This window comes from Octopus sinensis, linkage group LG21 (genome assembly GCF_006345805.1).
Source record: "Octopus sinensis linkage group LG21, ASM634580v1, whole genome shotgun sequence".
Taxonomy (NCBI): Eukaryota; Metazoa; Mollusca; class Cephalopoda; order Octopoda; family Octopodidae; genus Octopus; species Octopus sinensis.
The window spans coordinates 4,483,900-4,507,136 of record NC_043017.1 but is presented as its reverse complement, the minus strand read 5'-3'; the positions used below and the strand labels follow the sequence as shown (position 1 = coordinate 4,507,136).

The following is a 23,237-nucleotide window of genomic DNA, read 5'->3' as shown; positions in this document are numbered from 1 at the left end:
TTAGGCCCCTAGGTCGTTCATGCTGACATGGTTGCTATATCAGATGATGCACCAGATTTATCAACATGAAAACGTGGGCATCTGAATTTAGGAGAAGGGTGAGTTTTGAAGACGACACAAGGACTGGATGTCCTGCAACAGCCACCATCGAGGAAAACATTGATCGTGTTCACCACGGTGACGGATGACAGGCGATTAACTATAAATCAAATGCCAATGTTATTAGCATATCCCCGTGAGAGAGTTGAGAATATTCTGCACAATGAACATGGCATGACGAAGGTATCTCTTCGGTGAGCGCCACGTCTTCTGACAGCCGACCAAAAGCGGTCCATTACGGGAAAATCTGATATTGTTTGAACTAGATCTCCGGATGGTTTCCTTGAACGTTTCCTAACCCATGTTGAGTGTTGGCTTCGTCACTTTGCTCCGATTTATTGCTATTTGCTCAATAATCATTCTCTACTCGACGAGTGGTGGTGGGGCATAATTTTGTATTTAGAATACAAGCATACAATGCAAAGTATAGAAAATAAATAGGTGCAATAACCACCGGATGGAGGTGGTCACGGTACAAAGTCTCAGACGTCAGACAAAGAAAACATAGTAAACAGATTTTTCTTTCCCAAATTCACACTCAACTAAAATTTGAATATATCTCACGATGAACCCTACGTTCTACCTTTTAAAAACCATGTACCAATTCGAATATCTTAAAATAATAACGGGTTCTGCAGTAACAGATGGTTTACTTAGTCAAATAACAAAATACAATAAACTGCAGACGATAATTCATCGAAAGAATAGGGGATGTAATGAAAGTTATTTTCCCTTACATATGCCATTATAAATACGCATGTTCAACAAGCGCGTTTTCCGTTTCCGTTTTGAATCCATCTTGAAGTTTTTGATGGAATAATTTTTGTCATCTTCCAGACACAAACAAAAACGTATCAAAGTACTTCAGAAAACATTTCTGTAAGTATTAAAGATCAACATTATTCAGTCACAAAAAAAGCACTGTTATGCATGTGAGTCCAGTTTCGCAACAGAATCAATAGATTCGTTTTTCGTTTCACAACCAACAATTTCGCTTTTTCAGACTTTCATATTTTTAATAACAAAAATCTTCAACAAATGTTAAGAGATTTCGTCACTTCTGTTTCTTTTAACATTTATATATAAATATATATATAAAAAAAATTGAAACGAGTTATTGAAATAACTTTTAAAGGTTAAGATTGTTATGCACAAACAGTAAAATTACTTAGATCTTTGCCTTATTTCTGGAATTTTGGAAAAGCTCTATTTTATCTTTATATTTATGGATTTGTTTTGCTAGATTCCTGATCTGAAATCGATATCGTTATATTTCGGGACGGTCATTTTTTGTTTTCTTGCCAAATAAACACACGCGCTATATATTCGTTCTTCACTCGTTTATTATTGTTCTTATTCCATCTTATGTCCATTGTCTGGAAGTCTTTCATCACACCTCTGTGACCGCTTCAGCGACCCTGTCCATCCACGTGTATCCTCCTGCTCCACCAGTCCATTCTCGGAGGATGGAAGTGAAGAACAATTAATAAATGAGTGAAGAACGAATACACAGAAGTTTGTCCATTCATTTCTTTCTCATTGTTCCTTGTGGCACTTGAGGCGACAACAAGATCATTCCACCGTCTAACACTGAACGCGTTCTTCACAGCTCGTTCCATTGTTAACCCTCTGCTCTTAAGATCTTTCGTTATTGTTCTCCGCCACATTTCCTTTGGCCGGTCACGTCTATTTCGTCTATTTGTATGTATTCGTTATTTTTAAAACTTTTTTATTCAAACACCTGAAATTCAAAAACTTTAAAGCATTTTGTTACAAAACAATCCACAAATTTTTATTTTGGGAGAATTTTTCTTCGTTTTTTCTTTTCTTGTTTCAAACAAGTAAAAATTACCATTGTGTAAAGAAGAAACTTATAATTCTACTGTTTTCATAATCTGTCCACCCCACCTGCATGCTCCCCATAAATCTTTATTTTGGGGATTCTTGCAGTTAACAAAAAAGAAAATTGAAACACAAAATCACTTTTAAAAAAAAAAAAGTGGGGGGGGGCGAATAATCCAACAATGATCTTCTCCAGTAATTTTGAATCTCTCTCCTCGGTGTCCACCACTATAGCTTCTGCACAACCAGACACACTGGAAACCTGCTCTCTTATATCACTCAGAAGTCGGCTTCCACCTTACAGAAGTTCAACAAAAGCAATGTTGTTACCCTAGATATTAGCTATTAGTTATGTCTGGCTACTGAATCTCCTATTAAAACTTTCCACCCATGGGGTGCATCTTTCATCTTTTGAATCAATAGCTTCCTATTAGTTTCCATTCTCATGGCATATATTGACAGAACTCGGTCCTACAGTGCCTCAAGATTCAGTTTTCTCCCCCAGTCTCATCCCCCTATACATTAATGACTTAATTGCAGCCGTATCTGACAATTCCCATTAAATAATACCACCCTTCATTCCCCCCTAATCTTCTGCAACCATGCACCATCCATGTACAACTTAGACACCACATGCCTTTAAGATCATCCTACAGTGGAGCCATGCCAATCTTGTCGATTTTAGCAGTAAAGAACCTTAAGCATTTCTCCCATCAATAAAACAGTATCAAACCATGCAAACCCCTAAACATGAATGACTCCCAGTTAGAGCCCTCATAGTCATTCCGACTGTTGGACCTTTCTGTCACTGAGGATCTTTCACGATGACAGTACATTTTCAACATAGCTAAGACCGTATCCCAAAGACTGCTATTTCTCTTCGGAGCTAGAAAATATTTCACCTCCCAATAAATTGCTGACACCCCACAAAAGCACAAACGAGGCCCACAATGGTGTATTGCTCCCACATCCTAGACTGCATCCAAAAGAGGGACATTCTGTAAATAAGTAGATTTCATAAGGTTTGTCTAATATAAATTTTATAACAAATTGAAAAAAAAAAAAAAGTTTAGTTGTTCAACTAAAGCCTGAGATCTACCGTTTAGTAATATAGGAACATTGTAAAATTTCCAATGCTGAATTTCTACTTTTTAAGCATTTTCTATATCTTACGTTGTTTCTTTGTCATTGCAGAATATCAGATGATGCTGACACCAAAGAATTTTTACTTCAGATGCATCAATAATGTTTATCATCTTTTTAAACTAAAGCAAAATGTTCTACAGAACAGATGTAGCCCAGTTGACACAAATCATCTATAGTAAAATACTCTGAAATATTTCCTTTGATTGCATCCCTTAACATCTTTCTGTTTTACTGTTTGGAATGAATCCAAAATGATTTTGCATTTTAATTTAACTTGAAGAAATTTATAGAAGAGTTTGCAGCATCCGATAAAGATAATAATTGATGGAAATATAGTAACAGATAAAGTTCTTGCTAATAAAATATATATTATTAGTAATATACATGTATGTATATTTTGTGAAAGAAGAAAAAAGTATGTAAAATTAAATATGTGAGATTATAGTTAAATGTAAAACACAGTCTAAAAGGATTGATTTTCTGGATCAGATGCCAAGAGAAATAGGAAAAAGATCATACCATTGTGACATCTGTAAAAGGTCATTCTCTCAGAAAGGTAATCTCACAACTCACAGACGCATTCACACAGGAGAGAAACCATTCTACTGTGAGGTCTGTGGCAAATCATTCATTGGAAGTGGTGACTTAACTAAACACAAACGGACTCATACAGGGGAAAAACCTTATCACTGTGAGATCTGCGGTAAATCATTCTCTGTAGGAAGTTTCTTGACTAAACACAAACTGACTCATACAGGGGAAAAACCATATCACTGTGATATTTGCGGTAAATCATTCTCTCAAAATGGTGTCTTAACTAAACACAAACGTACTCATACAGGAGATAAACCATATCACTGTGACATCTGTGGTAAATCATTTCCTCAAAGTGGTGATTTAACTACTCACAAACGTATTCATACAGGAGAGAAGCCATATCAGTGTGATATCTGTGGCAAATCATTTTCTGCAAGGAGTAACTTAATTACTCATAAACGTATTCATACAGGAGAAAAGCCATATCTTTGTAACATCTGTGGTAAAGCGTTCTCTCAAAGAAGTGAACTAACAACTCACAAACGCATTCATACAGGAGAGAAACCATATCACTGTGATGTTTGTGGTACATCATTCTCTCAGATAATTACCTTAACTAACCACAGACACGTCCACACGGGAGAACGACCATACCACTGTGATGTATGTGGCAAATCATTCTCTACTAAAAGTAAATTAACCACTCACAAACGTATTCACCAGGAGAGAAACTCCATCTCTGTGATATCTGTGGTAAATCCTTCTTTGTAATGTTAACATCACTCTTTACAAAAACACTTGCTCAAGAGAAAATATATAGTATTGATATCTTTAGTAAAACAATCTCTAAAAAGTCTGGCCTAACTATACACATGGAAGAGTAACCATATGAGATAACTGAGAAATGTTTCGACCAAAGATTGGTCCAGGCCATGTCTAACTTAATAGCACCACCTGATAGGATTATCTAAATCCTGTTTAAGTCAAGTTTTGTTTATGGTCCATTCAAGTAGTGAGTTCTTGTTGGGTGAGTTGTATCCAATTATGGGTGGCTTATCCGGTATTCCTTGAAGAAATCTATCCAGACTCCGTTTAAAGTTGATGTGATCCTTTTCCTCTTTGATCTCTTTTGGGACAATGTTAAACAGGGAAGGGCCTGTTGAGGAAAAGAAATTATGTTGCAGTGTACCTATATTAATGCCAAAATCCATTCTACGAATAAAACACTTCATATGACCATTACTTTATCTACAAAGGAATGACTACACAGCAGTGTGTTGACACCCCAACAGTCATATAGCATGGAAAAAGAGATGCTAAATGATGATGATGATGATGATGATATCTACATTGTTGAAATAATTTATATTTTTATGGAAGCATTCTTTTAGAAAAGTCATGTGTGTGTATTGGACTTCTTTTCCCTTCTCTGAACCTTTCCTTTCTCCTTTTTCTGACAAAGAGCTATGCTCAAACCATTAAAAATCTACTCTTTTTGCCACCTTTAGTGAGTGTCAGTCAATACATTCCATGTGTATGTCCTTTTGTTGTTTTTTATTTGTTATTTTTAATGTTCAATTTCACTAATATATATATAAATAATAAGGATTATTACAAAGTAGCCTAGCATTACCTTTAATTCTTTTATTTATATATATATATATATATATATAAAACATTATTGGTGAATTGAAGAAATGGAGCTGAACGCAGATTGAACAGAAATCGTTTTATTTCATTCTACACGTGTTTCGAAAGGCACAAATTACCAAAATCCGATTGAATAATGGGACCATATTGTGTCTTTCTCTTCAGGAAGAAAAAAGGAAATCCGTTAGAGAAACAAAAACAGAACAGAGGCGGAGCAAAAACCAAATCGAACTATGCTCCTAAGAGCCCATGGCGAAACTGTTTATCAGTGTATGCTGAGAACCGGTGGCTGAAGAATTCTACAGGTCAGGCATCGGTCAATCATGTGGGTGAGGGTGTATAGATGTTCTTAGTGACCGAGAATAAAGTTCTGACTATTTAAGGAATATTGGATGTTTTATAAGGGGCGAGAAAAAATCTACTTAGAGACGTGTGTGTGTGTATACTGTTCTATATATGTGTGTGTTGGCGTAGGGGTAGAAAACACTTTTTGTGTACGTGTGTGCGTTTGATCGTTCGGCTGTCAGTGGCTACTGCCGTGATAACCGTTGGGTGGCAGAAAGAAAAAAATATATATATATTATGTTTTATGTGTGTGTGTGTTCATCTAAGCCTGCCTTGTCAAGGAAACCCCCCGCTGTGAAAAAACCAAGCCCCGTTTGTCTTACAGGAGTAATTCCCCTTGCAGTGGATAATCGTAGATTTCTTAAAGGCTATTTCAGAGTTTGTTACCAAGGGCTATGGGTGCTATTTAAAAGCCAGATAAGTGTAACGCCGCCAATGGGGGCATCGAAAAGTCATTGGCGGCGTTACACTTATCTGGCTTTTAAATAGCGTTTATAAATAATACCGGCACCCATAGCCCTTGGTAACAAACTCTGAAATAGCCTTTAAGAAATCTACGATTATCCACTGCAAGGGGAATTACTCCTGTAAGACAAACGGGGCTTGGTTTTTTCACAGCGGGGGGTTTCCTTGACAAGGCAGGCTTAGATGAACACACACACACATAAAACATAATATATATATATTTTTTTCTTTCTGCCACCCAACGGTTATCACGGCAGTAGCCACTGACAGCCGAACGATCAAACGCACACACGTACACAAAAAGTGTTTTCTACCCCTACGCCAACACACACATATATAGAACAGTATACACACACACACGTCTCTAAGTAGATTTTTTCTCGCCCCTTATAAAACATCCAATATTCCTTAAATAGTCAGAACTTTATTCTCGGTCACTAAGAACATCTATACACCCTCACCCACATGATTGACCGATGCCTGACCTGTAGAATTCTTCAGCCACCGGTTCTCAGCATACACTGATAAACAGTTTCGCCATGGGCTCTTAGGAGCATAGTTCGATTTGGTTTTTGCTCCGCCTCTGTTCTGTTTTTGTTTCTCTAACGGATTTCCTTTTTTCTTCCTGAAGAGAAAGACACAATATGGTCCCATTATTCAATCGGATTTTGGTAATTTGTGCCTTTCGAAACACGTGTAGAATGAAATAAAACGATTTCTGTTCAATCTGCATTCAGCTCCATTTCTTCAATTCACCAATAATGTTTTAATTTCAATTATCCGCACCAACGCACGGTTGCAACGCCAGATGGTTGTACCTCCAACCGTGCTGTTTACTGCTGTGATTTTGCTACTAAGGTATCGGTTAACTTTTGATTAATCTACAACAAGATTATTCATCTTTCTATTTCACATAATATATATATATATATATATATATATAGTTATAAAATCTCAAGAAGAGATAGCAACAAGTATATATTCGGTAATTTGGTACAATCGTTTCATGCTACTTCATTTTATTAAACATTGTAAGTATTACATCAGTTTTAAAATGTTGAGCAATCTTCAGCCATTTATAGAAGTCTTCCATCAAACGGACAATACATCTACTTATTTCCATTTCGTTTGCCAACATTATAAAGAGGGTAGATTTGATTGTTAAGAACATGATAGTATTAAAATTTACCTTATGACTATAGATTTTTTCTTTTAGTTATTTAGATCTGTTAGTGGGGGTGGAGGGATTTTCGATTGCATCTCATAAGAATGGAAAAACAAACAACAAATGGGTTGTACCTTTTAATCATTGCCTCAGTGAGGTCAATTAAGTACATCATCAGGTACACACTGAAAGGTATATAGGGTAGGAAGGCAGAAACGTTAGCATGCCAGGCGAAATGCTTAGCGGTATTTCGTATGAGTTCAAATTCCACCAAGGTCGACTTTACCTTTCATCCTTTTGGGGCCGATAAACTAAGTACCAGTTACGCACTGGGGTCGATGTGATCGACTTAATCCGTCTGGCTATCCTTGTTTGTCTCCTCTGTGTTTAGCCCCTTGTGGGCAATAAAGAAATAGGTATATAGGGAAGGTATATTGGACCATCGGAAGCAGTTACATCCATTTTAGGATTTTCAATTCATGAAAGAACACCTGCAATAGTTAGACTTTCAAGTTCATCAACCAAACGAATGGAGAATATTGCTCAGAAATAATTAGAATATATATGACTACACTCTCAGAGTGGTTGGCGTTAGGAAGGGCATCCAGCTGTAGAAACACTGCCAGATCTGACTGGCCTGGTGCAGCCTTCGGGCTTGCCAGACCCAGTTGAACCGTCCAACCCATGCTAGCATGGAAAGCGGACGTTAAACGATGATGATGATGATGATGATGGCTGTCAACGAACGACATATGAGAACAACATTGAAAGAAAGATGAGTTTGCAGAAAACATTCCTTGATGCTGATGTATTTCACTTTGAACAGTAGTAACAAAGAAGAAAGTGAGGGAAAAAGTTGAAGGCCATTTGAACGATTTCAAAGAACACACTTGGTCATGTTTACGTTGTCACACCAAAGGCAGGAGAAACTGTATCATTTAACAATTTTATTACATGAAATGAAGTTCGAAATAGTATTTTTTGCTTTCTCACTGTACATTGATATTTTTAACGTGGAGTAGTTGTGACCCAACAGGTCATGGCAGGTGCATCTAGTGTAAATATAAAACATAAAAAAATAAATTTTCAAAAGGCAGAAATGAGCAATGAAGAAACAAGCTAAAGATAGACTCCCTTCCCGTTAAGATGAGCTGCTTGTGGCAGGTTAGCACCTGAAGTGGCACATCTTTACTTCAGAGCCTTCATAAACAAATTGTACAAAGTCCCCTGCCCCCAAATTACATGCCTACTGGATGTTCTGATAGCAGTAGGGGTGATCTGATGACAATAAGTCATATTTCAATGATTTTTAAAAAAATGATATTATTCTCTTTCTTCCAGGCAGTTAAGATATATATAATAATAATAATAATAAAAACATTGTGTACAGTGCTCAGGTGCACTACAACTCATCTAAAGTGTATGTATAATCAGGTGTAGTTTCGGCAGATTTCGGGAAGCATGAGGGCCTTAAAGGATGCAGTTAATTAAATGTTTGATTCAACAAAATTTGTATGAAGCATTGTGGAATTTGAACTCTGAACGTAACGGCAGACGAAATATGGCTATGCATTTCGCCCAGAGTGCTAACGTTTCTGCCAGCTAGCCACCTTCAAAACTCCATAAATACTATCTGTAATTCTGTATTGACTCAAATAGAAAAATGTGTCGCTCAAGGACTTCTGTTTGAACAATTTTCATGTTTCGTATTTAGATGCTTTTATTAAATTCATTCAGTTGTTAAACATAAATAAATTTTGGAATTAAATGGTTTTGATTTACTGTCAGGTGACTTTTGGGCAACATTGTACAAATGCACCTCACATGGCAGGTAACAAAGGATTGTAGAAGACTTGCCCACCCACAGAAACAAACACACTAACTTGAGAGTAGGTTGCAACATTTGAACCCTGCCAAGCCCACATTTGCTGCACCCTCACCTTACATCCTTGACACCCTCTCCTTGTCACCTTATAGTGGTTTACATTCTAAGCTAGATTAGTTTTCAACTGTGGGTTCTCCTTCTCCTTCTCTCATAAAAAATTGATATATATATATATATAATTGATATATATATATATAATATTAGGGAGTATAACTCCAAACTTTCAGGGAAAAATTCAATTTAGTATTAAATCAAATTTCACAGTATAAATATATAATATATATAAATTAGAGATAAAACCACTATTATGTATTGTAGCCATGAAATGTACATAGTGTTTTTACTTATTATATTATATATTTATCATTCATTTTATACTTTTTGAGATCTAGTTATAAGTTATATGTTTTATAAAAATATTTATTATTTGTTATTTATGTATTGGTTTATGTCTATCACTGAGTTGCATAATAGTGGTTTTATCTCTAATTTATATTTTTTTTATATATATATATATATATATATACACATACACACACACCTATATCATGAAATAGCTACATATTCCATTATTTTAGAGACTTTAGCCACTCTAAAATCTTGGCAAAACTACATCTTTTGCAACAGATGAACGGAGAATATCAATGGTAAAGACTTTACTGAAGCCATGCATAGATAAAAGACTACAGTCTATTGGGGTCATTTAGGCCTGGGAGATGTAAGCAATCTCTTTAATACTAGCATGTAATCCTCTTATTTTCACAGATGTATTTCTCTTCATGCCAAAATATAAACCTCAAAAGCTTTAGTGCCATCTTAAAGATCATAGTTTTTTCCAGCTTATTCTTCACCCATGAAAACAGTTGTTGACCACGCATGTCAGTATTCGTCATCATCCAAAATCTTGGTTTACATTCGAAGCTAGATTAGTTTTTCTTTTTTTTTTCTTAGCTACATTTTTGATTTCATACCAAACAAAATAGAGTTTGCTAAAGTTAACAGCTATGCTTTTATCATAAGCACTGAAGTACCACGAGAACTGAACAGGTTAGAAAAATATGAACAGCAGATAATTCCAGGCAGCAGCATTTCTGGGCATTAAAATTGAGTGATATCCTTAATGGATGGTCTTAGAGTAAACTGGAGAACCCAGCAACGTTCGAAAATCGATTAAGGTTGTTCATCATTTTTTTCAGTCTGCGGAGAAATGGCTAAAATTGGCCCTGTTTATAATCATACCATATGTTACATATTTATTATGTCATACCTTGATGCTGTGTGGACTAAGGTCCCCATTGACAGGCCGCTGGTATTTATAGAGTTTTAAACACTTTTGGTATGCAAATTAAGAGACTCTTTCATAGAGTAACTGCTGCATTTGTTGAGTATATAAACAGTTTGGCTGCTTTGTTTCTCTGGAGGCTGTCAGAATGATGTGGACGCTTCTGATGAGAACCCAAGAAGGTTCGAAAATTGATTAAGGTTCTTCATTTTTTTTTTCTGTCTGTAGGGAAATGGCTAAAATTTGCCCAGTTTATAATTATACCATATGTTACATAACTAGATGTGGAGAGAAGTTGTTTCAATAGAACTACAAGAGGCAAAGAGAAGAATTAGTATATCCATTAGCTGTATTTATTCATAGCATAACTGTTGCTGTTGAGCGAAGCGGTCTTCATCCCATTAGTGGGAGAAGTCTGAAATGTGGTCCTCTGCTATTCGTAAGACCCGCAGAAGAGAAAGCAGGTCAACCCCCAACACCGAAAGCATTGACGGATGGATGAATGCACATCCAGGCTCAGTGGTTGCGTAGGAAGTCGGGGACAAGAAACAGGAAGAAAGAGTACAACATGGGTCGCCACCACCCCCTGCCGGAGTCACGTGGAGCTTTAGGTGTAGCATAACTGTAGGAGATTAGCCTTGACTTCTGAAAAAGACATTCTTTGTTTACTCAGTGTCCAAATGACTCACTGGAACCATTTCTCCATTGAGTTTTTTGAAGGAATCATTTTATTAAAAATATCATAATTGTAAGTTATCTCAGCAATGTATAGCTGTGGTCGTATAAAATATACTTTTATAAAATATACTGTTATATCTTCTTTTCTTAATGAGAACACTTATTATTCAGATTCTTTTTATAGAATGCCAATGATATGATTATATTTATGTATCAATGAATATAAATGGAGTGAACTTGATTAAAGAATGATGTACCACACATCAATCAGTATGAATGAATCGTGAATGAATGCTTTTGTGTCTAGTCAAGTGATCGTTTCGAGAAAATGATTTACCACAGATATCACAGTGATACGGGATCTCTCCTGTATGAACAGGTTTGTGTCGAATGAAGCTGGATATTTGAGAGAATGATTTACCACAGACACCACAGTGATATGGCTTCTCTCCTGTATGAATACGTTTGTGTGTAGTTAAGTGACCAGTTTCAGTGAACGATTTACCACAGACGTCACAGTGATATGGTTTCTCTCCTGTATGAATGCGTCTGTGAGTAATTAAATGACCTTTTTCATAGAATGTTTTGTCACATATATCACAATGGTATAACTTCTGTCCTGAATGAATGCGTTTGTGCTTAATGATGTCGTAATGTCTACAGAATGACTTGCCACAAACATCACATTGATACCGTTTCTCTCCTGTATGAATACGTCTGTGAGTAGTTAAATTACTTCTTTGAGAAAATGCTTTACCACAGATATCACAATGATATGGCTGCTCTCCTGTATGAATGTATTTGTGAGCAGTCAAGTTTGATTTTAAAGCAAAAGATTTACTACAGATCTCACAGTGGTATGGTTTCTCTCCTGTATGAGTGCGTACATGTGTAGTTAAGTGACCACTTACGAAAAATGATTTCCCACAGATATGACAATGGTAGGTCTTTTCCCCTGTATGAATATACTTGTGTCGAGTTAATCTATAACTTCCGGGAAACGATTTTCCACAGATATCACAATGATACGGCTTCTCCCCTGTGTGAATATATTTGTGAGTAGCCAAGTAATTCTTCTGAGTGAATGACTTGTCACATACGTCACAGTGGTATGGCTTCTCTCCTGTATGACTGCGTTTGTGTTTAGTCAAGCCCCCACTTTGAGCAAATGACTTACCACAGATATCACAGTGATAGGGTTTCTCTCCTGTATGAATGTATTTGTGTTTAATTAAATCACCTTTCCCTGAGAAGGATTTACTGCACACATCACAGCCATACGGCCTTTCACCTGTGTGAATACGTTTGTGAGTTGTTAAGTTACTTTTTTGAGAGAATGGCTTTTTACAGACATCACAGTGGTATAATGTTTTTCTTTTCTCTTTCAGCACGTCAGGAAAAGCAAATGTTTTGGACTCTATTTTACAGTCAATTTGGTCCTCACATAATTCATTTTCCATAATCTTCTGTAACCTTTCCCTCTCTCTTTATATATATATATATTCAGGATTTTTCTTCTTTTTTATATATAGCAAATATTTATACCACTATGTTTCCATCAGCTGTTACCATTTATGCCACGCTTATTTGATATCTGAAATGATTGAGAAAATAACTGAAAAGCAGAGATTCAACACTAGAAACTTCAATACATTATTTTTCTAATAAACAGTAGATATAAACTTTCACCTGAAAAATTTAACTCTACTTTTTTAATATATTCTTAAAATTACATCACCTTATGTGATGCCTACATATCTGCAGACTACATCCACACCTTTACTTTTTACTTTTTAAAATTTTCATCAGACAACCTTGTGTGAAGTGTACATATTTTCAGACTAAACCTCCACATTCTATAACACACATGTTAACCCTTTTGTTACTGTATTTCTGTTGAGATGCTCTGTGTTTCTTTCAGTTAATTTTAAATATAACAAAGAATTTAGTAAAATAACTTAGTTATCATTCAGCTAGTGTTAGGAACATAAATTGTGACTAAGGTTTGGTGGAAGATTTTAATTCAGAACTTAGGAAAACAAGACATTTGTACTACAGAGGCAGTTTCAGCTGGGTTGGTATCAAAAGGGTTAAGAATGGTTTCTCTATTATATATTTTAACCCTTTTGTTACCATATTTTTGTTGAGATGCTCTCTGTTTCTTTCAATTAATTTTAAATATAACAAAGAATTTAGTAAAATAACTTAGCTATCATTCAGCTAGTGTTAGGAACATAAATTGTGACTAAGGTTTGGTGGAAGATTTTAATTCAGAACTTAGGAAAACAAGACATTTGTACTACAGAGGCAGTTTCAGCTGGGTTGGTATCAAAAGGGTTAAGAATGGTTTCTCTATTATATATTTTAACCCTTTTGTTACCGTATTTCTGTTGAGATGCTCTGTGTTTCTTTCAATTAATTTTAAATATAACAAAGAATTTAGTAGAATAACTTAGTTAAGCTAGTGTTAGGAACATAAATTGTGACTAAGGTTTGGTGGAAGATTTTAATTCAAAACTTATGAAAACAAGACATTTGTACTCAGAACCAGAGCCAGTTTCAGCCGAGTTGGTAACGAAAAGGTTAAACAACAGAAAAACAGTTGATGAAATTCTTTTCTCTCCAGAAACATCATTCATCATTGCTCAGTTATTGTCTAGTCCCAAGTCAGTTCTGACTGAACAGACGACAAGTGATTAAAAGCATCTCAACCAGGGTTACATCAGGGGTGTCAAACTTATTTGGCTTTGCAGGCCAGACTGCAGCACAAATTAGATTCTGAAGGTCAGTCAGAGAGAATTATTCATAAAAAAAAAACTTTATTCACAATGTATGCAAAACTAAATGGATAAAGGGAGTCAATACACATTATAATAACACCATTAATGTTTCTGTGCCCGGGTCAGACCTGAAACATTCAGGATGTGAATTTTCCGAGTCGCCACCCCCTTTCGCGAGCGCGCATTTTTTTTGTCATATTCGTTTAGAGCAAGTTGTTTTACACCTATTACACTATTTTTTTGTTTTGTTTTTATGACCAGGCCAAACACTTTAGTTTGACCCCAAGTTTTGTAAACAATGATACTATAACAATTTATTACTGAGTTTCTACTAACATAATTATGAAACATCGGCAAACCAATGGAATAAATATCAATTCACAAACAACTGCGAAGAATAAAGATTCTCCTTTTCTCTCGCCATTAAATAATTTTCTGTAGAGCTTTGGAATAGATACCCTATACGGTACTACATGAGAACAGTGGTCCCGGGGCGCGCACTCGCGTATCCTCGCAAGCTAGTCGTGACTAGTCGATCCTACGACTACCTAGCAAAATAAATAATTTTTTAAACAAAGTAAATAACACACAAAAACACAAAGTAAGGATCGACTAGCTAGCGCGGATGCGCGAGTACACGAGTGCGCGCACCGGCACCACTGTTCTCAGGTAGTACCACCCGGGTAATACCCCATGAGAAAGGAGAAGGATAGTCATTATTTTAGAATTACTGTATTTCTCACAACGGGAATCGGCATTATTTCGATATAACTCGAGAATTGAAGACAATAGAAACTCTAGAAAAAAAATATTTCCTCGTCATGACTCAGGCGTAGAGAATAAGACTTCCACCGAAGAAAGTTCCATGAATGATATAATTTGTATTAAATATGTGGTCATCATCGAACTTTCCGACCGTAACGGCGATTGAATAGAAGGAAACAAGGTTACGGAAGTTGGAGGCAAAAGATATTTTAAGAAATTAAAATTTTTCGAAAATAATTGTTTCCAGAATTAATCTTTTCGAAAGAGAAAGTTAAAGAAAATCTTCGTCAACTTACCATTCACAGATGTAAACAGTGAATGCTGTGGATTGTACCTTTTACCAAACTACGAAAGGAATTCTATAGCGTTGTCAGACACTGGAGTTTCCAACTTTGTTCCTCTTCAGAAAGAATTCGCCGAAGAATTTTCCTTCGGAATCGGAAAAATTCGAATCTTGTCCAAACTATGCAACGAAGCGAGTTTCACATCTTTCGCCGCAGTTTCGGTACAAAATATACAAATAGGTGAGAAAATGAGAAATAGATGAAAGAATAAAGATGAAATGCAAAAAGAAATATATAGAGACTTAATATGAACATAATGATTGGAAGATACCCAAACAGAGATGTTATTTAGCCGATCTCCACCACCACCATCATTTTCACGTCCGTTTTTCTATAATAATAATAATAATAATAATTGTGTACAGTGCTCAGGTGCACTACAACTCATCTAAAGTGTATGTATAATCAGGTGTAGTTTCGGCGGATTTCGGAAAGCATGAGGGCCTTAAAGGATGCAGTGTCATGGCAGTCAACTACTGACGCAGGCAGTTTATTCCATGCTTCAGCAACTCTGAGCGTGAAAAGATGTTTCCGAAAGTCATGGGAGCTGTGTTGTTTTCTGATTTTGTAGGCATGTCCACGTGTGTTAGACACATGGAGATCAAAAAGGTGTTCAGTGTTGTTGTTGGTGAGGTGGTTGATAACTTTGTGGGTGTTTACGTATGTTGGTCTAACTCAATGCCTTATCCTTTTCGTCGTGGAGTTCGGTCTCCAGAGATTAGTCTTCCCTATTTCTTTCTGTGTCTTCTTTAATTTCCCTGTTATACAGGAACTGTCCATTTGGAGTATTTAGCTTTTCTTTATGCTTGCACCAAATATATCCTCTTTCGCATTCTTCATCTAATTTCTCTTCCTATCTAAATTACCCTGTCTACTTTGCTGCTCTTAACTTGAAAGGTTGGCTCTCAATAGATTCTCTCTCCCACGCATTCTTCACATTAAGTGGATATAAGAGGAATTAGATGTAGAATGCAAAAGATCGCTGGTGAGTTACCAGCAGAGGTAGCCTTCCCATGTTCCTGATGCTAGGCGTATTAAGCACGGGATGCATCCAGGGAATGGATTTTCTTACGTGTTCGGGAGACTCTCTTTCAAACAGTAGTCTTTGTTGTCAATACGAACAAGTCAGTAGCAGGGTAGGAGTGCTCCAAAAACATAGTAGCCAGGGTAAGAATGGGATAGATAAATTATAAGATACTTGTTTGTGAAGTATGGAGGACCCTTAAAGTAGGGGTTTTGTGAAGGCTAGAAAGACAAGGTAAACGTACTTCACTGAATGTATAGTATCGGTATTCATAAACGATGCCTTATAAATAAATGATCTGAGATGAATGTTGTGTATGTGAGGAATTAGATATAGTTTACAAGAGAGAGGACTGCATTAGTGTGGGTATGTGGTACATATGGACGAAGACAGCCACATGAAAAAAGTGTCAGGCACTCAAAGTGGAAACTGATCTCAAGGGGCTGAGCCTTTCAAAGATGACAACTGACTGCAACGGTTGATAAGATTCAGCACAGGGGAAAATCTGCTTCTTCAGACAACCATGGCAACTAATGAATGGAGAGATGCTAGCAGAGATGGTCTTACTGCATTTACTCACCATTCCTTCCCTGCCCCTCTCTCTCCACCCGAGACACTTTCACTGCTTTAATCCTCAACTCACCACTCATCTCCATGGGTCCCTTCTAGCCTCTCTTTATTTCACTGCTCTTGCTACATTCACCCTCTAATTCCCCAATCTCAATGGTACCACCCTCCCCAGCCTATCTTTCTCTTCCCCTACCTCTCTCCACAGCTTCCCTCTGGGATACTTTCTTTGCGTTCACACCCGACTCTTCCTCCCCAACTCTGTAATACCATCAGGCTTCTCTTGTTCTCCTCCTCACCTCTATAATTCCTATTTCTTTATTACCCACAAGGGGCTAAACACAGAGGGGACAAACAAGGACAGACATAGGTATTAAGTCGAATGCATCGACCCCAGTGCATAACTGGTACTTTAATTTATCGACCCCATAAGGATGAAAGGCAAAGTCGACCTCAGTGGAATTTGAACTCGGAACATAGCAGCAGACAAAATACCGCAAAGCATTTCGCCAGGCGTGCTAACGATTCTTCCAGCTCGCTGCCTTTATAATACCTTCTAGCCATATTCTCTCCATGTCCTTACTGTCTGGACTGCTTTCCTTACATTGCTCTCCAATCATTTCTTTGGTTGCCTTCCCCCGCAGCTCCTTTACCTTCACCCTCTTTTTCTCTCGCTGTATTCTTTCCGCAACTTGTCTGCCACATCCACATTCCCTCATTGCAAATTCTCTACTTTTCTGCCACAACTGCCCAACCCGTCCTTCCTTCAATGACCCTCTTTGGATTTCGCTCCATGCTCACCTGTTGCTTCCCCTCATACTGGATCTCACCTACACGACCCACCTCATCATCCTTACCACCCTGTCTTTCCTTATTATGCAAACCACTGACATTTACCTCTTCCTTTTCCCTGCCCTTTACATACCCTCTCCTTCTCTAGGGTCTACGTCACAACTATAAATCTGTGCCTCTCATAATGTATGGCATGAATGTACAAGGGGGAAGGGGGTGCTGAAAAGTTCATGGTTTCAAGTAAAAGAAAATACAGGACGATCAGTTGATTATGATTTTATTGAACATATTCCCCTCTCAAATTCACACATTTATTGCAACGGTCCTTCAGTTTTTGAAAGCCCTGTAAAAGAACTTGGAAGGTTGGGCCTCCAGCCAGGCCTTTTACAATAACCTTAAAATAAGGGACTTTTCAGCATCCCCTTATATAATAAGTGAAGATTATCTACTATTTACTTGTTTCAGTCATTTGATTGCGGCCATACTGGGGCACCACCTTTAATCGAGCAAATCGACCCCGGGACTTATTCTTTTGTAAGCCCAGTACTTATTCTATCGGTCCCTTTTGCCGAACTGCTAAGTAACGGGGACATAAACACACCAGCATCGGTTGTCAAGCAATGCTAGGGGGACAAACACAGACACACACGCATATATATATACGACGGGCTTCTTTCAGTTTCCATCTACCAAATCCATTCACGAGGCTTTGGTCGGCCTGAGGTTATAGTAGAAGACACTTGCCCAAGGTGCTACGCAGTGGGATTGAACTCGGAACCATGTGGTTGGTAAACAAGCTACTTACCACACAGCCACTCCTGCGCCTATCTTCATTCATAATACTTTCACACCATATCATAATTCCCAGAGCAGCCATCTCTTCTGCATAGATTAGCCAGGATCCAAGGAGACAAACACACACACAGGTATGGCTGTGTGATTACGAAGTTTACTTTGCAATTTCCTGGTTATGGTTTCAATCCCTCTGTGTGGTACTTTGGGCAAGTGTCTTCTACTATAGTCTTAGTTCTGACCAAAACCTTGCAAGTGGATTTGGTATATGAAAACCGAAAGGAACCAGGCATATATATACATACCTTCATGTGTATGTGCAGGAGTCCATGACTTTTTGTCTTGGCATTGTGTGCTAGTTGTAAACAAGCATCACCGTCATACAAGGTGTGTTGTTTCACTTACAATCTTCTTGAAAACACCACCAGTGAGGAAATATGACCTTGCTAAGAAGCAGGTGAGGGTTGGTGACAGGGAGAGTATCCAAGCATAAAAAGACTTCTTCCACAAATTTGATCTGATCCATGTAAGCATGGAAAAGAGTTTGTTGAAATGACAATGATAGATAGACAGCTATCTTAACAATTTCATTTATCGTCTGGAGAAACAATGACAACTCAATTCCAAATTATAATGTCTGGAAACTTTTTAATTAATATTGTTCTGAATTCTATATTTTTAACCCAGCTCTATCAGAACTTGATCAAATTTTTAATCCTGTTACGATGTCATATTTTTCTTTTCTTTAAATATTCTTTATTGTAACAGAAATATTTTCTACTCAATCAAGGAACATTGTTGACGAACAATTATATTTTAGAAAAATTTTACAAGCACAGATGCCCTTGAAATTAATGACGCTTCATCATTTAACCATACACATAATTAATTTTTGACAATTTTACAGAAAATGTCACTTCTTGATAATTCAGTAATGAGTTCAGCAACACTATAATAAGAGTTTCAATTTTTTTTTATCATTTAATATATTTACAATTGATTAGAATTTAATTCAAAATATTCTTACATTTTGTTTTGTAATGAAAGTTTACTGAGGTTTTTTCCTCCAATCAACATTGAAGTTACATACTTTCACATTCAAAAGAAATATGAAAAAAATTTCAAAGATTCCCAATGGCAACATTCACACAATGAGAGAAACCCAGTTTCTGTTTTCTCATGTTTTTAGTAAATGTCGCACACAAATATTGCTTGGCATTCAAATAACTGGACCAATAAAATTTTTAATTTACATTTATGAAAGAAATCTGTTCTGTCATAACTGAAAACACATTTTCAGATGTTTCATGATGTGAAGCATTGGAACTTCGTTACTTCATTAAAGAACCAATCTTTAACACTTTTATGACATTGCATTCTGAGGGTCTTATATTATCAGAAAACAATATTTGAATAGAGTAAAATCCAGAATCCAAGAAAAATGTTGATGACCTGGGCCAACAAAAATCTGCAAGAAAATAGGTAAGGTTTGGTTGTTGTGAGGAGTGAAGCAAGTTTCATGGCTTTGGCCCTTCATGTAAGAGCAAGGAAAAGAGAAAATAATTGAACCTGAAGGATTAATTTGGTAGGCAGATGAATAGCCAAGCAAGAGGGATGATATAAATAGGTGAGAAATCAAGGTAGGGAGCTGGTGAAGGAAAGGGGTCAAAAAGTTGGTCTGTAAGGTAAGCACATCACTCAAACAACCACAAAAAGAGATATGGTTAAAGTGATAGGCTAAAATTAAGTGTGGACAGAACCAAAAACAGGAAGGTAACTAAGAACAGTACAACAAACTACAAGCAGGTACACAACAGATGTCATTTGACTGGATTTTCTCTTGTATGAATATACATGTGCCTAGTTAAGTGGCCACTTTGTGAGAATGAATTATCACAGATATCACAGTGATATGGTTTCTCTCCTGTATGAACACGGATGTGAGTAGTTAAGTGGTAATTTTGAGAGAATGATTTACCACATATATCACAGTGGTATTGTTTCTCTCCTGTATGAATATATCTGTGAGTAGTTAAGGAATTTCCATGAGAAAATGATTTATCGCAGATATCGCAGTGAAATGGTTTTTCTCCAGTATGAATGCGTTTGTGAGTAGTTAAAAGGATTTTTTGGCAGAATGATTTACCACAGATATCACAGTTGTATGGTTTCACTTCTGTATGAATATGTCTGTGTTTAGTCAAGTCACTGCTTCCAGAGAATGATTTACCACAGATATCACAATGGTAAGGAGTTTCTCCTGTATGAATGCGTTTATGAATAGTTAAATTATACGGGGCAGAGAAAGATTTATCACAGATATCACAGTGATATGGTTTCTCTCCAGTGTGAATGCGTATGTGTGTAGTTAAGTGATGATTTCGAGAAAATGATTTACCACAAATGTGACAATGGTATGGTTTCTCCCCTGTATGAATGCGTTTGTGAATAGTGAGGTTACATTTTTGAGAGAAGGATTTCTTGCAGACATCACATTTGTGGACTTTTTTCCTGATTTCTTTTGGCATCTCATTAGAAAAAACTATTCCTTTTGGACTCTCTGTTGCAGTTAAACTTGTATTCACATAATTCATTTTCCATAATTTTTCTTCTCTCACTTGAGATATATGGATATTTTTCTTGTGTTTTTATACTTTATTTTAACAATTTCTTCTGCTATAGTTCGATCAACTGTGACTTCTATCAACAACTCCTTTGTAAATTTATGTAAGTTGAATTAGAATACAGATTCATCTTATACACATTCCAAACAGTGAAACATAAATTTTGCTGCTAATCTCACAGTAATTCCTTCATATCTTTATAAACACAGAGTTATATCTGTTCTACGTAATATTTTTTTTCTTTAAAAGATGAAAAATGATGATAGATCTGAAAAAAAAAGAGAAACCATATAAAATATGAAGTATATACAAAAATAAGAGATCCAAACACTGATAAAGTATAGATATAAACCTTTACATGGATAATTAAATTTTACATTCAAAGTTGTTCTAAATATTATATCATACAACTGAGTGGACAGAATACATATTTTCAAATTACAGTTACTCCACCTGATAATGTAATACTGGTTTCAAATTTTGGCACAAGACCAGCAATTTCCGGGGAGGAGGTAAACCGATTACATTGACTCCAGTGCTCAACTGGTACTTATTTTATCTGTATTATGTATATTCATGTCCCAGTTTGTCTAACGTTAGGGCCTAAATTCCCCAACTCTATGAAATTTGCTTAACCCTTGGGACATGAATAGACATAATACAGAAATTAAGTTTTTTAATAGAAATTCTTAATTTCTATGACTTTCTCATCATTATTATTATTATAAGACGTGGTAAGAAATCAATTTTCACCCATGTCTAATATTTGAAAAAATTTTTTATCGGGGTGGGTACGAAAGGAAGTCTTCCCCTGATTGCTTTACGATATAAAGGTCCTACTTTTAGTTTGTAAACATAAACATGAAAGGCTGACATATCGAAAAAGATCTTTCAGCAAATTTATCAAAACCAAATATCTCGAGTAAGATGCATCCAATAAGCGACACCACTCTATAGATTTCGCTGTTCAACACTCTTTCGGAAAATTCTCCAGACAAAAATTAGTATTCGAGCAAAACCATTCTATTGTAGAATAATAAAAGTTGTGATGACTCGATCTTTTACTTTTTTGCATGTGTGTGTGTGTGTGTAATTAGTTTCGTTTTAAATCGTTTTTCTTCCTATGTACATTTTAAACCCATCTTTAAAGTACTTGCAGTTCGCATTTAGAAATGTTTAAATAAAAAAAAAAAGAACCATATGCTTAACAAGAACTGTAGTTTGGGACACAATGCATTAAGAATATCGAAATAGATAAATGTTTAATATCTTATGAGGGCAAGTAGCGAAAGTTTTAGAATTATTTACCTATGTTCGACTGAAATTTAGAGTTTATGTGTTAGAAGATAATTGAAGACTAAGGTATTAAAATGATATGAAATGCAAACCAACAAGTTAAAGAAATGATCGATTAGTTTGATGGATAGATATTTAACTGACTAATAATAAAGAAGTGCAATTGAACCAGCGTGTGTGTTGTTATTATTATTGGAGTAATAATAACTCTCCCCAGATTCAGCAAAATTCGTTTCAATATACGAATTCACATTCAGTCTTGCAAACCAAATACAAAACCGAAGCATAATATCTCTTTTGTCGTCGATATTAAAATTTAAGAAAAATCGTGGAAAATCGAATTCTGTCGTCGACGGGAAAACGAAACAATGAAAATAAGGAAGTCGGATTTATTAGTTTTGCCAAAAATTCTTCTTTGCTTTCTTTGCTTCGTCTCATTGAGCAAACGAAAACAAATAGTTGCAATGTCAAATGACACGAATAGAGTGCAGGTGTTTATATTAAATGATAATACTTACAGAAATTAACGAGGAAAAAGTCACAATATGTCTAAGTAGGTCAGAATTGAAGTCTGGAGTAGACGACGTCAGTTTCAAGGAAACTTGTAGATTTTACAACACATATTGACTTACATCTTTCACTTCAACATAATAACGAATGCAGTAGCTATGTCTTTACGCAATTAATTACCAATCATCTGCACTTAATTCGATGTCGATGTTAATTGGAGCTGACAAGGTGCTTGCACCAGATGCCATTCAAACAATGAAAATGGACATTTGTCAATTTCTGTCAAGGGAAGTAACTCTATCTTTTTTTTTAATCTTTAAGCTTCTCTTTGGGTTTCTGTTTCATGAAAATCTTTTATCTTTTACTTGTTTCACTCATTAGACTGATGCCATGCTGGAGCACAGCCCTGAAGAGTTTAGTCGAACAAGTCGATTGCAGTACTTTTTTTTTCTAAGCTTTGTACTTAGAAAAGTACCAAGTATCTGCGGCGGAGGTAAAGAATACGCACACCACCCAAGGACCCCCTACATAATTTTACCAGTTTCGGAAAATAGTGTCTCAAAATTTATCTGTATAAGATGCTTGAAGCTAGATTTCGTTTCAAAGCAAAAACAAAGAACAAAAGTAAATAAATAAAAGTGATGAAGCT

The 23,237-nt window shown here is 36.1% G+C and overlaps 2 protein-coding genes and 1 long non-coding RNA gene across 3 annotated transcripts; 1 reads left to right on the top strand and 2 right to left on the bottom strand.

Moving 5' to 3' along the window:
* Nucleotides 1-20: 20 nt before the first annotated feature.
* On the top strand, nt 21-3,212 carry LOC118767446. Its single transcript, XR_005003368.1, has 2 exons — nt 21-978; nt 3,136-3,212. It is a non-coding gene; the product is annotated as an uncharacterized LOC118767446 (long non-coding RNA).
* A 7,909-nt stretch (nt 3,213-11,121) lies between these two features.
* Nucleotides 11,122-17,392, bottom strand: LOC118767355 (zinc finger protein 431-like). Its single transcript, XM_036511746.1, has 3 exons — nt 17,376-17,392; nt 11,790-12,252; nt 11,122-11,453 (listed from the first exon to the last, which is right to left on the bottom strand). The coding sequence occupies exons 1-3, from the start codon at nt 17,390-17,392 to the stop codon at nt 11,358-11,360; spliced, it is 576 nt and encodes a 191-aa protein (XP_036367639.1). The 3' UTR covers nt 11,122-11,357.
* A 1,830-nt stretch (nt 17,393-19,222) lies between these two features.
* LOC115222935 (zinc finger protein 492-like) lies at nt 19,223-22,880 on the bottom strand. Its single transcript, XM_029793336.2, has 2 exons — nt 22,597-22,880; nt 19,223-21,050 (listed from the first exon to the last, which is right to left on the bottom strand). The coding sequence occupies exon 2, from the start codon at nt 20,750-20,752 to the stop codon at nt 19,979-19,981; it is 774 nt and encodes a 257-aa protein (XP_029649196.1). The 5' UTR covers nt 20,753-21,050; nt 22,597-22,880; the 3' UTR covers nt 19,223-19,978.
* Nucleotides 22,881-23,237: the final 357 nt, after the last annotated feature.

Excerpts from the sequence above, each read along its gene's own strand:
- LOC118767355 (XM_036511746.1), bottom strand. Across the intron at positions 11,454-11,789 it reads GTATTCATACAGGAGAGAAA|CCGTATCACTGTGATATCTG; the intron begins CGGTATCAATGT and ends ACAGGAGAGATC.
- LOC115222935 (XM_029793336.2), bottom strand. The coding sequence starts at position 20,752 with ATGAATTATGTGAATACAAGTTTAACTGCAACAGAGAGTCCAAAAGGA.